The 17,830-nt window shown below is 37.6% G+C and overlaps 1 protein-coding gene across 2 annotated transcripts in view; it reads right to left on the bottom strand.

The window, feature by feature from the left end:
• The window catches only part of SLC15A2 (solute carrier family 15 member 2), a 77,726-nt gene that overhangs the window by 6,393 nt on the left and 53,503 nt on the right, over positions 1-17,830 (bottom strand). The window contains exon 21 of one of the 2 annotated variants that reach the window (XM_055383765.2): positions 8,243-8,424. In XM_055383765.2, the coding sequence (XP_055239740.1) occupies positions 8,243-8,424 (182 nt within the window). Of the gene's footprint in view, positions 1-8,242; positions 8,425-16,518; positions 16,968-17,830 lie in introns of those variants that run through there. The other variant, XM_063704100.1, reaches the window with a different exon arrangement.

Below are 17,830 nucleotides of genomic sequence, written 5' to 3'. Positions count from 1 at the left end.
TTTGCTGACATTGCAGTTACTTTTGCTGTGAATCCTGGAAAGCCCAGGTATCCAAGGCTCCCAGATCTGTTCATGTGCCTGAGTGGCTGCTTTGCCAAGACTCCACATAGCTCTTTGTGTCAGACTGAAGGCCCTGGTGGAGTGAGTTCAACCCAAGGGTTGTAAAGATCCATGGGAGAAGTGTGGGTTCCCAGGGTTGCACATTCACTCACTGCTTTCCTGAGTTGGGGAGGGTCCCCTGGCTCAGTATCTCTCCCAGGCGGGCCATCATCCTGCCTTGCTCCATGGGTTGAGTTGTTTCGTTGATTAGTCCTGATGCATATACCTGGATGTTTTAGTTGAAGGTGCTGTATTTATTTGCCTGTTCCATTCTTCTCTGTATTAGTTTGTTTTCATGCTGCTGATAAAGACATATCCAAGACTGGGAAGAAAAAGAGGTTTAACTGGATTTACAGTTCCACATGGCTGGGGAGGCCTCAGAATCATGGAGGGAGGCAAAAGGCACTTCTTACATGGAGGTGGCAAGAGAAAAATGAGGAGAAAGCAAAAGCAGAAGCCTCTGATAAACCCATCAATTCTCATGAGACTTATTCACTATCACGAGAATAGCATAGGAAAGATTGGCTCCTGTGATTCAATTACTTCCCCCTGGGTTCCTCCCACAACACATGGGAGTTCTGGGAGATACAATTCAAGTTGAAATTTGAATAAGGACACAGCCAAACCATATCACTCTCCATGAGAGCCACACACACCAGCTGCTTCTAGTCAGCCATCTTGAAAACCCCCTTGTAGTTTTCAAAGTAGAGATCTTTCACTTCTTTGGTCAAGTTAATTCTTAAGTATTTCATTTTATTTGTAGCTATTGTAAGTGAGATTAGTTTCCTGATTTCTTTTTCAGATGGTTTACTTTTGGCATATAGAACTGCTACTAATTTTTATATGTTGATTTTGTATCCTGCAACTTTACTGAATTTGCTTATCAGTTCTAATAGTTTCTTGGTGGAGTCTTTAGGTCTTTCCAAATATAAGATCATATCACCTGCAAACAAGAATAATTTGTTATTCTTGTTTCCATCCCTTTCCAATTTGGATGTCCTTTATTTCTTTATCTTTTCTAACTGCTGTAGCTAGGACATCCAGTACTATGTTGAATAACAGTGGTGACAGTTGGCATCCTTGTTATGTTCCAGATCTCAGAGGAAAGGCTTTCAGTTTTTCCCCCTTCAGTATGATACTAGCTGTGAGTCTGTCATATGTGGCTTTTGTTGTGTTATGTTTGTTCTATATTCAGAAGGTTTTTAGCTTCTTAATTTTTTTATCATCTTGATTTCTTCATTGACCTACTGTTCATTCAAGTGCATTAATTTCCATGTGTTTGTATATTTTCCAAAATTGCTCTTGTTATTAATTTCTAGTTTAATGATCATTTGGTTTTTCTCCTTCATGCTGTTGATAAGATGTATCACATTGATTAATTTGCATTTTTTGAACCATTCTTGCATCCCTGGGATAAATCCCATTTGGTCACAAAAAATGATCTTTTAAATGTATTCTTAAATTCAGTTTGCTAGTACTTGGTTAAGGATTTTTGCATCAATGTTCATTGGGGATATTGGCCTGTAGTTTTCTCTTTTTGATGTGTCTTTGTCTGATTTTGATATCAGGGTAATACTAGCCTCATAGAATAAGTTTGTAAGTATTTACTCCTCACCTATTTTTTTGGAATAGTTTGAATAGAACTTCTATTCATTCTTCTTTAAATGTTTGGTAAAATTCAGCAGAAAACCCATCAGGGCCCAGGCTTTCCTTTGCTGGGAGACTTTATTACAGCTTTGATCTTGTTACTTGTTATTGCTCTGTTCAGGTTTTGAATTTTTTCATAGTTAAATCTTGGTAGGCTGTAGTGTTAAGGATTTATCCATTTATTCTAGGTTTTTCCAATATATTGGTTTTTCCAATTTATTAGAGGCTACTGCTCCCAATATACACTTGAATAACCAATAGCCTCTAATAATCCTCCTAATTTCTGTGGTATTAGTTTTAATGTCCCTTTTTTAATTTCTAATTTTATTTATTTAGATCTTCTCTCTCTCTTTTTTTAAGTCTGGCTAAAGGTTTGACTTTCTCTTTTCAAAACACCAACTTTACATTTTGTGGATCTTTTGTATTCTTTGTTTCAATTTTATTTAGTTCTGTTTTTATCTTTTTAAATATTTTCCCTACTAATTTTGGGTTTCGTTTGCTCTTGCTTTTCTAGTTCTTTAAGATAAATCATTTTTTTATTTGAAGTTTTCCTACTTTTTTGATGTAGGCTCTTATAGCTACAAACTTTCCACTTAGTACTGCTTTTCCTGTATCCTACAGGTTTTGGTATATTATGTTTCCATTATTATTTGTTTCAATAAATTTTTAAATTTTCTTCTTAATTTCTTCATTGACCTACTGGTCATTCAAGTGTATATTGTTTAATTTCTGTGTGTTTGTATAGTTTCCAAAATTCCTCTTGTTATTGATTTCTAGTTTAATTCCATTGTGGTCAGAGAATATACTTGATATAATTTCAATATTTTTTGATGTTTAAAGACTTGTTTAGTGGCCTAACATATAGCCTATCATTAATAATGATCCATGTGCTTAGAAGAATGTTTATTTTGCAGCCATGGGATGAAATGTTCTGTAGATGTTTATTAGGTCCATTTGGCCTAATAAGATTAAGTCTGATGTTCCTCTTTTCATTTTCTGTCTGGTTGGTCTGTCCAATGCTGAAAGTGGGGTGTTGAACTCTCCAGCTATTATTGTATTGAAGTCTATATCTCTCTTTATCTATAACGATATTTGCTTTATATTTCTAGGTGCTCCAATATTGGGTGCATATGTATTTTCAATTGTTATATCCTCTTGCTGAATTGACCCTTTTATCATTTTATAATTACCTTCTTGGTCTCTTTTTATAGTTTTTGTCTTGAAATGTATTTTGTCTGACATAAGTCTAGCTACTCCTTCTCTTTTTTGGTTTTCACTTGCATGGTATATCTTTTTCCATCACTTTATAGCCAGTCTATGTATGTTTTTATAGGTAAAATGTGTTTCTTGTAGGTGACATATTCTAGGTCTTGGGTTTTTTTTCTTTTTCTATTTTAAATCAGTTCAGCCACTCTATGTCTTCTGATTGGAGAGTTTAGTCCAGTTACATTCAATGTTATTATTGATAAGAATTTATTACTGCCATCTTGTTATTTGTTTTCTGGTTTGTGGCCTGCTCTTCCTTCTTTCCTTTCTCCCTGTCTTCCTTTTACTGAAGGTAATTTTCTCTGGTGGTATGCAATGATGCTTGCAAATATCTCATAATCCATTATTTTAAACTAATGACAACTCAACACTAATTACATAAACAACAAAAAGAACTAACAAGGCAAGAGCATACTAATGAAAACTCAACACTTTAACTTCATCCCCCAACTTTTTAACTTTTTGTTGTTTCTATTTACATCTTTTTGTACTGTCTATGTCTTAAAAAGTTATTTGACATGGTTTGGATTTATGTCCCTGCCCAACTTCACGTCAAATTGTAATCCCCAATGTTGGAGGAGGGGCCTGGTGGGAGGTGATTAGATCATCGGGGCAGACTTCCCCATTTGGTGCTGTTCTTGTGATAGAGTTCTCACGAGATCTGGTTGTTTAAAGTGTATGGCACCTCCCCCACTCTCTCTTCCTCTTGCTCCAAAACCTGTGGAACTGTGAGCCAATTAAACCTCTTTTTCTTTGTAAATTACCCAGTCTCAGGCATTTCTTTAGAGCCGTGTAAGAATGGACTAACACATTATTTAATTATTATTTTTGATCAGTTTATCTTTTAGTCTTTCTATTGAAGATATGAGTAGTTTACACACTGCAATTACAGTCATAACAGTCTGTGTTTTTCTGTGTATTTACTACTACCAGTGAGTTTTGTACCTTCAGAGATTTCTTATTGTTCATTAACATCCTCTTCTTTTGGACTGAAGAACTTTAGCATTTCTTGTAGGACAGGCCTGGTGATGATGAAATCCTGCATCTTTTGTTTGTCTGGGAAAGTCTTCATTTCTCCTTCATGTTTGAAAGATATTTTTGCTGGATATACTATTCTGGAATAAAAGTTATTTTCCTTCAGCCCTTTAAATATGTCATGCTACTTTCTGCTGGCCTATAAGGTTTTTGCTGAGAAGTCTGCTACTAGACACATATTGGAGCTCCATTGTATATTATCTGTTTCTTTTCTCTTGTCGCTTTTAGGTTTTTTGTTTTTTTTTTACTCCTTTCTCCCCTCTTTTCAAGCAGAAGAAAGAAGTCTCTCCCAGAGCTGCCAGCTGCACTGCTTGTGTTTGGAGGAGGATGGCACAGGCATTCCCTTGGCTGCCTTGGCCGGTGTCTCACTAGGTCTCCTGGCCCCCAAGTCCATTGGCTCTGAGCCCAACACAGCACCAGGACTTGTCCAGTAATTGCAGTTCTTGAAGCCTAGACTGACTTTCAAATTTATTTAGGACCCATAGCACTTTAGCCCATGGTGGCAAGACTTGCCAGAACTCAGGTTCCAAACACTGGGATGGATGATTTGCCTCTGGCATAGCTGGTCTAAATACTCTCTGTGTGGGCACCAGCAGATTTCTGCCCAGTATGACTTTCTACTGTGACAGGGAAGCACTAAGTTTCAATGCAAAGATCCCACAATTACGGTGCTTTCCCTTCCCCAAGTGCAGATTTCCTCTCTGCATCATGTGGTCACTGCCAGGGGATGGGAGAAGGGTGGCATCAGCAGTTCAAGACTTTCTTTCCTACCCTCTTCAGTTCCTCTTTCACTAATACGAAGTCAAACCAATTACTGTGCTCACTTACCTAATGTTTCATTCTTATGAAGGTGCTTTTTTGTGTGGATAGTTGTTAAGTTTGGTGTTCCTCTAGGGAGGAAAATCAATGCAGGCTTCTGTTCAGCTATCTTGCTCTGGCTGTCTTGGAAACTCTACTTTCTGTGCCATTTTTCTTTAAAAAACATTATTTTTAGTTTCAATAGCTTTAGTAGTACAAGTTATTTTTGGTTACAAGGTTGAATTATATAGTGGTGAAGTCTTTGATTTTAGTGTACACATCACCCAAATGGTGTATATTATACCCACTAGATGGTTATTCATCCCTTAGTCCTCTCCCACCCTATCCCCTTCTGAGACTCCAATGTCCATTATACCACTCTGTATGCCTTTGCGTACCCATAGCTTAGGTCCCACTTACAAGTGAGAACACATGGTATTTTATTTTCCATTCCTGAGTTACTTCACTTAGGATAATCGCCTCCCGTTCTATCCAAGTTGCACAAAAGACACTATTTTGTTCTTTTTAATGCCTGAGTAGTAGTATTCCATTATATATCTATATCTGGATCATCTATCTGTCCCTCTCTCTATCTATCTATCCATATACATCTCACATTTTCTTTATCCACTCATGGATGGGTATTTAGGTTGATTCTGTATCTTTGCAATTGTGAATTGGGCCATGATAAACATATGAGTGTAGGTGTCTTTTTTATACAATGACTTCTTTTCCTTTGGATAGATACCCAGTAGTGGGTTGTTTGGATCCATGTATTTAATAAATAGAACAATTGAGTATTTCTTTTGGCCTAGAGCATAAAATAGTTGCTGAGACACAAAGAGACCCAAGAAAGTTGAGGAACCTCTGATATAGCTTCATGAAGGGCCAAAAATTTTGACAGAAAAGAAACTTTATACTCAACATTGTAGGCCAGATATTTGTTTTTGGGTAATGCAATATAGTGAACAAAAACAAGAAGGAGGAAGAGGAGCGGGAAGGGAAAGGAGGAAGTAGTAGAATAAGAATGGCCATTAACTGAGCACTTAACTAAGTGCCAGGCTTTGTGCTAAGCATTTTACCTACAATAATATTTTTCAATATAAGGCCTGTGCCATCATAGTACATATTGGATTTTCTCTGTTCTTGTTGGTAAAACAGCCATTACCCAAAGCAACCTTGGCAGCCCTGTGCCTCTTCCTGCCAGGCACCCCCTGGACTTCCCTATAAAATAGCAACTTAATGAGCCAAGCAGGGGACCTTTATGACCTTGCTCCAGCACCATGGCTGATATTTGTTATGCTTAACTATTGCTTGGCCTTCCTAATGTTAAATATTTAGCATTCCACCCTTGTTCAGTCCTCACAGCAACACCTTTGGGGATGCCGATTCCAATGGCCCAAAATATATCTTGACCTTGCAGCCAGTTTATATTTTTCTTGATGTGAGAGATAACACTAAATATAAGGAGATCTTTCTCTGAAGTTTGATCAGCTGACACAAATTTCCCAATTTTCAAGGACACTACCTAATATTTTATTCGAATTAAAAAAATCAACAAATATATATTTTGCAAGAGGCAAATCTGTATGTGTGTGTGTAATGTAATGTAATGCCTAGAGCAATCACTTTAAAAAGCTGCATAAAGAGATGTACTCACAAACACTATAGATAAAATAGAATTCTAAAAAAAAAAAAGTTGACATAACCCACAGGAAGGCAGAAAAAGACAAATAGAACATGCAGAAAAAAAATAAAATGGCAGACATAAGTCCTAACATATCAGAATTACATTAAAAGTCAATGGGGCAGGCTGGGCGCAGTGGCTCATGCCTGTAATCCCAGAACTTTGGGAGGCCGAGGCGGGCAGATCACGAAGTCAGGAGTTAAGACCAGCCTGACCAACATGGTAAAACCCCATCTCTACTAAAAATACAAAAATTAGCCAGGCGTGGTGGTGGATGTCTGTAATCCCAGCTACTCAGGAGGCTGAGGCAGGAGAATCACTTGAACCTGGGAGGCAGAGGTTGCAGTGAGCCGAGATCGTGCCACTGCACTCCAGCCTGGGTGACAGAGTGAGACACTGTCTCAAAAAAAAAAAAAAAAAAGTCAATGGGGCTGGGTGCAGTGGCTCACACCTGTGATACCACCACTTTGGGAGGCCGAAGTGGGAGGATCACTTGAGGTCAGGGGTTCAAGAACAGCCTGGGAAACATAGCAAGACCATAACTCTATGAAAAAATAAAAAAAATTAGCCAGGTATGGTGGTGTGTGCCTGTAACCCTAGCTACTCAGGAGGCTGAGGCAGAAAAATTGCTTGAGCCCAGGAGTTCTAGGTTACAGTGAGCTATGATCACATGACTGCACTCCAGCCTGCACTCCAGACCCTGTCTCCAAAAAAAAAAAAAAAAGAGCCAATGGGTTAACTACCCCATAATAACAAGCTAAACAAGAAAAGTTACATGATCATATTAATCAAAGCAGAAACAAATTTGACAAAATTTAACACTCATTCATGATAATAAAAAAAAAACTTTCAGGAAAACAGGAATAGAAGGGAACTGCTTCAAATTGATAAAGATCATCTACTAAAAACATACAGCTATTAATAAACTTAATGTTTATAGATGTTGGTGGGGATGGTAAAAGGGGAATTATTATACACTGCTGGTGGGAATGTAAATTAGTACAACCTTTATGGAAAACAGTATGAAGATTTATAAAGAACTAAAAGTAGATCTACCATTTGATCCAGCAAAACCAAGATGGTGACAAGAGTAACCTCTTGTTGTCCTCACTGCTACACTCTCACCAGTGCCATGACAGTTTACAAATGCCATGACAGTATCAGGAAGTTACCCTATATGGTCTGAAAAAGGGAACCATGGATAATCCACCCTTTGTTTAGCATATAATAAAGAAATAAGCCTGGGCGCAGTGGCTCACGCCTGTAATCCCAGCACTTTGGGAGGCCATGGCAGGTTGATCGTGAGGTCAGGAGATCGAGACCATCCTGGCCAACATGGTGAAACCCCGTCTCTACTAAAATACAAAAAAAAAAAAAAAAAATTAGCCAGGCGTGGTGGTGGGCGCCTGTAGTCCCAGCTACTCAGGAGGCTGAAGCAGGAGAATGGCATGAACTCAGGAGGTGGAGGTTGCAGTGAGCCGAGATTGCACCACTGCACTCCAGCCTGGGCGACAGAGAGAGACTCTGACTCAAAAAGAGAAAGAAAGAAAGGAAGGAAGGAAGGAAGGAAGGAAGGAAGGAAGGAAGGAAGGAAGGAAGGAACCATAAAAATGGGCACCCAGGAGCCCTCGGGGCTGCAATGTCTATGGTGTAGCCATTCTTTTATTCCTCTACTTTCTTAATAAACTTGTTTTCACTTTATGTACTCACTCTGAATTCTTTCTTTCTTGAGACCCAGGAACCCTCTCTTGGGGTCTGGCTTGGGACCCCTTTCTGGGTAACATCTTTCTGGCAACGATGAAGGGACGAAACTGAGGAGATCCCCCAGGAAACAGACTGCAGCACTGATTGGTTGACTTTGGGTAAGTGGTGGTGAGGCAGGAAAATAGGGTCTGGAGACAAGGAACATAAGGCCGATTCACACTTCAGCTATGACAGGAAATAACCTCTCCATGAGGCATACACCAAATAAATGACTTTGTAACTTTACTTCATCCTCTCCATTTATATAGGGCATACCCGAAGAAACCAGTGATATCTTCTAGGGATATCTTTTTTTGTTGCTGTTGAGACAGGGTCTTGCTCCGCCACCCTAGGCTGGAGTGCAGTGGCTCACTGCAACCTCTGCCTCCCAGGCTTGAGTGACCCTCCCACCTCAACCTCTCAAGTAGCTGGGACTACAGGTACACATCACCACACCTGGATAATTGTTGGATTTTTTTTGTAAAGACAGGTTTTTTTTGTTTTTTTTTTCATGTTGCCCAGGCTGGTCAATTCCTTTTAGACCTACACTTGGAGTAGTGTGATGTTGGCTAATCTATTTTGGAGGAAAACCACTGTTTTTGATAGAATTAAGGAATTCTAGAATGCAAAGAAATTTTTAGGTAACCTAGGGCTTGCTCCTAGGATTTTCTCCTTATTTTGCTGATGAGGAGAGGTAGATAGCATGTAGTTGGATCCTGTTTTTTCATCCAATGTTATAATTTTTCACTTCTGATTAAAGGGTTTACTCCATTTATATTTAATGTTGGACTTATATGGTTTATATTTAATGGTTGGATTTATAGCTGTCATTTGACTGTGTTCTACATGTCTCATGTTTTTGGTTGCTGTATTGCTTCTTTACAGCCTCCGTTTGTGTTAAATATGTATTTTATAATTGCACCATTTTACTTTGTTGGTGTTTTAGCATTAGTCTTTTGAGTAATATTCTTAGTGGTTGCTCTAGCAATTGCAATATACATGCTCATTTGAAACAATCTAGCTTTGATTAATACTAACTTTAGTATATAGAAACTTTGTTCCAATATAGCATCATTTTCTCTCCCCTCCTTTGTATTATTGTAATAGAAATTATATTTATATATGTTATAATGCCAAAATAAACTTATATGATTACTGTTTTTATTCAATTGTCTTTTAACTCCATTTAGAGAAGAAAAAAGTAAAAAGTATATTTATACTATTTCTTATCTTTATCTATATAATTACCTTTATTGATGCTATTTCTTTGTAGTGATGCAAGTACTATCTTCCAGTTTCATTCCTTTTCAGTCTGAATGATTTTCTTTAGAATTTATTTAAAACAACAACAACAACAACAAAATAAAAACTAGAATCTTGCTCTGTTGCCTAAGCTGGAGTGCAGTGGCACAGTCTTGGCTCACTGCAATCTTTGCCTCCCAGGTTCAAGCTATTCTCCTGTAGCTGGGATTAAAGGCATGCACTAGCACGCCCTGATAATTTTTGTATTTTTAGTAGAGATCGGGTTTCACCATAGTGGCCAGGCTGGTCTGGAACTCCTGACCTCAAGCAATCTGCCCACCTCAGCCTCCCAAAGTGCTGGGATTACAGGCATGAGCCACTGCACCCAGCTAGAATTTCTCACAGGACAGGTATGCTAGTGACAAACTATCTTAATCTTTCTTTATCTGGTAATGTCTTTATTTTGCTTTCAATTTTGAAGAATAGTTTTACTGGATATATAATTCTTGGTGGTCAGTTTCTTCTTTTTCTTTCAGTACTTTGAATATGTCAATTTATTGACTTCTGAGCTCCATTATTTCTGATAAGAAGCAAGTTGTTAATCTTACTATTTCTCATATGTGAATAATTATTTTTTATTTTTGCTACTTCTAAGATTTTCTCTTTTTATTTGACTTTTGATGGTTTGACTATGATATGTCTAGGTGTGGATCTCTTTATGTTTAGGCTACTTGGAGTTCTTTAAACTTTTTGGATGTGTAGATTAATGTTTTCCAGCAAACTTGGGACATTTTCAGCTACTATATCTTCAATAGTTTATTTTTCTTCTTTCTCCCTTCTCTCCTTTTGGAACTTCTATTTTGCATATGTTGGCATGCCAGTTGTTTTTCATTGTTTCTGACACTCTGTTACTTTTTTAAAGTTCTTTTGTTTGTTTCTTTAGACTGGATAACGTCTATTGACCTATCTTCAAGTTCACTGATTCCGTTTTTCAGCCTAAACTTGCTGTTGAACCTTCCATTAAGTTTTGTATTTGTTACTGTACTTTTTAATTCCAGAGTTTGTCTTTGGTTCTTTAATTTCTATCTTTCTTTTGATATTGTCTGTCTAATGAGGCATTGTTTTCATATTTGTTTTAAATTTTTTAAAAGTGGTTTTCTTTAATTTTCCAAACACATTTATAATAAGCTGATTTAAAAGTTTTCTCTATTAAGTATGCTCTTCAGATAGTATGGGCCACAGTCTCCTGTTTCTTTGCATGTGTTGTACTTTTTTGTCAAAAATTATACATTTTAGATTTTTTTTTTTTGCTAAACACCAGAGTATTTTAATGACTCTGAAATTTTATTACCCCACCCACACCAGGGTTTGTTGTTGTCTGTTTAGCAATTTACATAGGCTAGTTCTATAGAGTCCCTGCAGTATGCTGCCACAGAAATCTATGCTCACTTTTTAAAAAATTCTTGTTTCTATTTTTAAGCCTAACTTCCTAAGGGTTCCCCTGTGTTTACATACTTCAGGGGTCAGACAATGATTGGTTAGAAGGTTTTCTTAAATGACTTGAATAAGTAAATCTTCCGCAACTGGCTGAGAGAAGCTGTTTATGAGTTTCCACATGCCTTCAAAGTTCAGGCAGTTTATAAATTTGCCTTAGGTTTCATTGCCTGCTTACACTGAGCTCCAAGGTCAGTAAGAGATGAATAAGTAACTTGGGCCCCTGTTGGTATTTCCTGAACATGCATGCAGCCTTGAACATGCACACAACCTTCTAAATCCCCAGGAACATTACAGACATATTATAGAGCTTATCAAAGTCCCTTGTGGCTCTCTTGTTTCTCAGGTAACCCGATAAAATATGTGCTAGTCTCTTGGTGCCTCAACCTATATTGCAGCCCTAAGCAGTTGCAATGCTGACTTTGAGCAGATTGCTTCTAATTGCTATTTTTTTCATGAATATCCAGAGATAGAGCTTTTTTGAGGTTCTCCAAGTCAGATCAGTTCCTTCCAGCAGACACAAGTCCTCAAGACTACCTTATCACAGAGGTGACACTCAGAGAGGGAAAAAGATGGAAAATATAAAAAAGAACATAAAAAACATAAGGAATAACATGAACAAATCTAACTTTCATGTAATTGGAGTTCCAAAAGGAGAGCAGAGAGAGAAAGAGAGAATAGGGAAGAGATGATCTTTGAAAAGTTAATGGCTAAAATTTTCCCAAAACTAATGAAAGACATAAAGCCACTGAGGCATGAATTCCTGAAAATCCCAAGCAGGATGAATATAAAGAAAGTCACATCTTGGCACATTACAGTAACACTAATAAAAACCAAGGTCAAAGAAAAAAATTTATAACAGCCTGAGGGGGAGAAATATTACCTTCAGTTTTTAATTGATTTGGTGCTGACTTTCAATAAAATGGTGGCAGTGAGAATATAAGTAGTGAAAAAAGTAACTGGTAATCTAGAATTACAGACCCAGAAAATACACCCAGCAAAAACATCCTGCAAAAATGAAGGAGAAATGAAAATGTTGTCAGAATAACAAGAACAGAGAATACTTCCTAAGCAGAATTACACTAAAATTACTATAAAAGGTAGTTCTTCAGGCAGAAGGAAAATAATTTCAGATAAAAGCCTAGAAATTCAGTAAGGAGTGAAAGACAATAGAAAGAGTAATTGTATGGATTAATCTAAATGAATATTGAGGATATGCAACACTAATATATTGTCTTGTGGGGTGTAAAATATGTTTAGGATTACAATACATGAAAACAATAAAACAAAAGGTAGAAGAGACTAAATGGAATTATAATGTTCTAAAATCTGAGCATTGCTAGGGAAGAGGTTAAATTAATCATGTATATTTACTATAAGAAGTTCAGGATGTACGTAACAACCCAAGGGTAATCACTTAATTAAAAAAAGAATATATAATAGAAAAAGTTAATAGTGGGGTAATGAAACTAAATATTTGATTAATCCAAAAAGAAGGCATAAAAGAAAAGTAGGGTCAGACATGGTGGCTCATGCCTGTAATCCTAGCACTTTGGGAGGCCGAGGGGGGTGGATCACTTGAGGTCAGGAGTTTGAGATCAGCCTGACCAACATAGTGAAACCCCGTCTCTACTAAAAATACAAAAATTAGCCGGGCATGGTGGCACATGTCTGTAATCCCACCTACTTGGGAGGCTGAGGCAGGACAATTGCATGAACCCAAGACGTGGAGGTTGCAGTGAGCCGAGATCACACCACTGCACTCCAGCCTGGGTGACATAGCAAGACTCTGTCTCAAAAAAACAAAAAAAAAAAAACCAGAAAAGTGAAAGGAATATAAAAGAGGTTAAGTAGAAAACAAATAATAAGATGGTAGATAAAACCTAAATATTATGAATAATTCTACTAAATGTAAACAGACTAAATATTCCAGGTGGAAGACTAAGATAACCTGAATTTTTTTTTTTTAGACAAAGTTTTGCTCTTGTTGCCCAGGCTGGAGTGCAGTGGTGCAATCTCAGCTCACTGCAACCTCTACCTCCCAGGTTCAAGCAATTCTCTTGTCTCAGCCTGCCGAGTAGCTGGGATTACAGGCATCCGCCATCATGCCCAGCTAATTTTTTGTATTTTTAGTAGAGACAGGATTTCACCATGTTGGTCAGGCTAGTCTCGAACTCCTCCTGACCTCAGGTGATCCACTTGCCTCAGCCTCCCAAAGTGCTGGGTTTACAGGTGTGAGCCACTGCACCTGGCCGATAGCCTGAATTTTTAAAAAAGAAAACCTACATGGTGCCTACAAGAGACCACACCTTGAAGATAAAATTACAGAAATATGTAAAGTAAAATGATTGAAAAAGATATCCCATAAAAGTGTAAAGGAAAATGGGTTCAGCTACATTAATATGAGATAAAGTAAATTTTAGGTAAGAAGCTTTGTAGAGATAAAGAGGGGTATGATATAATGATAAAGGATTAATTTGCCGTATATCATATAGCAATTTAAAATCTATATGTACCTACAATATAGCCTCAAAATATATAAAGCAAATTTGACAGAAATAGACAAATCTTCAATTATATTAGGAGACATTTGCTCTAGTTGACATATAGAACATGGCACACAACAAAATACATACTTTTTTTTTTTTTTTTGAGAGGAGGACTTGCTCTATTGCATGGGCTGGAGTGTAGTAGTGCAATTATAGCTCACTGCAGCCTTGAGCTGCTGGGCTCGAGCTACCCTCCCACCTCAGCCTCTCAAGTAGCTGGGATTACAAGTGCGAGTCACCATACCTGGCAAAATACATATTCTTTTTTTCAAGTATACATGCAATATTTACATAAATTTATCTGGATAGAATACTAAATCATAGGTCAGATGCAGTGGCTCATGGCTGTAATCCCAGCTTTTTGGGAAGCCAAGGTGGAAAGATCACTTGAGCTCAGGAGTTGGAGACCAGCCTATTCAAGATAGTGAGACCTGGTATCTACAAAAAAAATAAAAAAAATTAGTTAGGTATGTTGACACACACCTGTGGTCCTAGCTACTTGAGAGGTTGAGGTGGGAGGATTGCTTGAGCCCAGGGAAATTGAGGCTGCAGTGAGCCATGATTGCACCACTGCACTCCAGCCTGGGCAACAGAGCAAGACCTTGTCTCAAAAAAAGGAAGAAGAAGAAGAAGAGGAAGAAGAAGAAGAAGAAGAAGAAGAAGAAGAAGAAGAAGAAGAAGAAGAAGAAGAAGAAGAAGAAGAAGAAGAAAGAAGAAGAAGAAGAAGAAAGAGGAAGAGGAAGAGGAAGAGGAAGAGGAAGAGGAAGAAGAAGAAGAAGAAGAAGAAGAAGAAGAAGAAAGGACTATAAAACAAATTTGTTGCCTCAAAAAATTTCATAGGATTGTATTTCCAACAGAATGTGTTCTCTGATCACAGTAGAATTAAGGTAGGTATTAATAAAAAAAGAATAATTTAGAACATCTTTGATATTCTTAGAAATTAAGCAATGCAGTTCTAAATAACCCATAGGTAAAGAGGAAATGAAAAATAAATTAGAAATCCTTTAAAACTGTTGGGTGGATCACTTGAGGTCAGGAGTTCGAGACTCAGCCTAGCCAACATGGTGAAACCCCGCCTCTACTAAAAATACAAAAATTAGCTGGGCATAGTGGTGGGTGCCTGTAATCCCAACTACTTGGGAGGCTGAGGCAGAAGAATTGTTTGAACCTGGGAGGCAGAGGTTGCAGTGAGCCAAGATCGAGCCACTGCACTGCAGCCTGGGCAACATAGTGAGATTCCATCTCAAAAACAAACAAACAAACTGGATTATATTTAAAAATTGCATTGTAATGAAAATGCAACATGTCAAAATGAATAGGATCCTGCAGTTGAGCAAAGGAAATGAAACACGACAATATACCTGTGATACAAGGTAGAAAATTATGAATGTCTTCACCAAATAACAAATAGAGCTCTACTGAGGTTTAGAGGTAGGAGCAGGTGTATCCCAGAGGTGGACTACAAAAGGCCTCATAGAAGTGGTGACATTTAAATGAGGTTTTAAACAAATATGATGTAAAGTTGGAGCTATAGAATAGAGGTAAGAAGAAAAATGTCTAATAGGTTGCAGCTCAAGTTGTGATCACAGAAAAATTAATCAAATTTTAAAAATTAATTGCCTAAGTACACATATTATAAAAAGAATAAAGGCTGAAAAATCAACCCATCTTAAGAAATTAGAAAGAGAAAAGCAAGTTTGAAAGACTCAATATTGGAAAAGATCTATTCTACAGATGTAATGCAATCCTGACTGAGATCTCAACAAATCTGTGTGTATACGTGTTGCATATATGCAACTTGACAAGGGCCATAGCAAAGATAAGGCTAGATAGGTAGGTAGGGGCCAGGGCAGATAGGGCATTGTTGATCTTATTACGGAGTTGGAAGTTTATCCTTAAAGTAGGGAGCAATGAAGGGTTGTTACGCAGATGAGCTATATATTAAAATATATCACATTGATAACAGCTTTAAGAAAAAATAGATTAAGCATAAAAGGTTGTTGTAAAAATCTAGAGATATAATGGTGATTTTGATAGTGGCAATAGGAAAGGATAGAAGTGGACAGATTTGAAACCTATTTAGTAGGCAGGTTTCAAGACTTGTTACTAGAGTCGATGGATAATGCCTATGTTCCTAATTTGGAAAATGGGTAGACGGTATTGAATTTTGAACCATATAATCGTACTCTTGTGATATTCTCCTGCAGTTCCAGGCAGCCCAGAAAGAGCAATAGAAATAATATAGATTTGTGTAGTGGTACAGATTAGCAGAAATGATGAAAGTCAAGAAAGGGGAAAATTTTGAGGTGGTAGCAAACAAAGAGCTAAAATAATTGACCATGGTGTCCAGGTTAGTTTCAAGACAAATGAAACCATACTGGAATGTAATCTGAGAGAAGTGAGACATATCAGTTGAAGATTACAATAAAAACAAACAGTGAGTTCGATTAAGAGGAAGGAGAAAAGTAAATGTGCAGAAGATTAATATTAGAGAAGATTTTTTAAATGGAGATCTTGCAGGTAGCATTTTTCAAGGCATATTTAAGTGTGACATATAGCTTAGTCTGAGGATGATTGAGTTATCTTAGGTAAAATGGAGGTCATGGAATTTCAAAAGAGGTCAAAGAATTGTGAGTCCTGGATGTTAATGGTTTCTGTTAATGGATGTGGGAAACACCAAAAGTGGTTGTAGAAGACAGAAAAAGATTGAGAGTCAGATACTACAATTAGAAAAACACAAAGCTTTTGATAGAAAATTTCTGAAAATTGAAAAACTTTTGAGCTCATTGATGGCAAGAATTGTGTTTCATTCATCCTTGTCTTTTTTGAATATAGCACATCTAGAACATAGCAAGTGCTCAACAAATATTTGCTGGTTGAACTGACTCCATTGCCTTTTATTCCTCAGAAATGTGTATTTGCCCATGATATGCTAGATAGCTATTTCAAATGGAGAGATCAGGTGATGAAGAGGTGATCTAAGAACTGAGTGACAATAAGAGTCAACCCAAGATCAGGGTAAAGAATATTCTAGGCAGTGGAAAGATCTTGTCAGGAACAATCTTGGCATGTTTCAGAAGCAAAGATTGCTGGTGTAGTTGCAGCTTATTGGTCAAGGGAGAAGAAAATGATGAATGTGGCTGGACACAGTGGCTCATACCTGTAATCTCAGCACTTTGTGAGGCCGAGGTAGGGGGATCACTTGCATCCAGGAGTTTGAGACCAGCCTGGGCAACATAGCGAGACTTAGTCTTGACAAAAAATAAACTAATTGGGCATGGTGGCACATCCTGTAGTTCTAGCTGCTAGGGAGGCTGAGGAGGCAGGATTGCTTGAGTGCTGGAGGTTGAGGTTGCAGTGAGCCATGATCACACCACTTCACTCAGCTTGGGTGACAGGGTGAGACCCTGTTTCAAAAAAAAAAAAGAAGGAAGGAACATCAAATTGAATTAAATTGTGGAGGAAAAAGTATTTAGGCAAACATACATAGAAATTACCAGAACCCAGGTTTACTAATAGGAAAAAGTACTTTCTTTAGGTCAAAGATAAAAATTCGTTTTTATCTAATTAGAACACAGAGTGTGTCATTTATATTAAATTGCATTCTCCTGAGTTTCCTCATATTTCATAGGTCACCCATCTCATTGCCTTTGCTGCATCCTCCTCTTCTCCAAACCTCCAATGTTGGAGGACCCCCAAGCTCAACCATTCCTTGACCATTTCTCTCTCTCTCTTTTTTTTAGAGATGGGGTCTCACTCTATGGGCCAGGCTGGAGTGCAGTGGTGTGATCATCATTCCCTGTAGCCTCAAACTCCTGGGCTCCAGCAATCCTCCTTATCTCAGCCTTCTGAGTAGCTGGGACTACAAGTGCACACCAGCACACCTGGACCTACGTGATCTGATCCCTAGCTTCCTTTGACTGTATATTTTACCTCTTTGCCCCTTATTCTTGTCAAACTGTCCTTCTTGCTCATCATTTCTCTATACACATTCACTTCTTGGGAAATCTCTTACAGTTTGATGGCTTTAAATACCATATATATGCTGATGATTCTCAAGTTTATGTTTCTAGCTCCAACCTCTTACCTGATCTTCAGACTCATATATGAAACTGCTAACTTAATGTCTCTAATTGGATATCCATTAGCATGGGTAGAAGCTCAACATGTCCAAAACAAAACTCATACCAGAAAACTTTTCTTATCCTAGTCTTTGCTATTTCTAGAAAATTGCATCCTGATTCATCCTTACTACTTAGGACCAAATCTA

This window comes from Gorilla gorilla, chromosome 2, assembly GCF_029281585.2.
Source record: "Gorilla gorilla gorilla isolate KB3781 chromosome 2, NHGRI_mGorGor1-v2.1_pri, whole genome shotgun sequence".
NCBI classification, from domain to species: Eukaryota; Metazoa; Chordata; class Mammalia; order Primates; family Hominidae; genus Gorilla; species Gorilla gorilla.
This window is presented reverse-complemented; position numbering and strand designations above follow the sequence as displayed.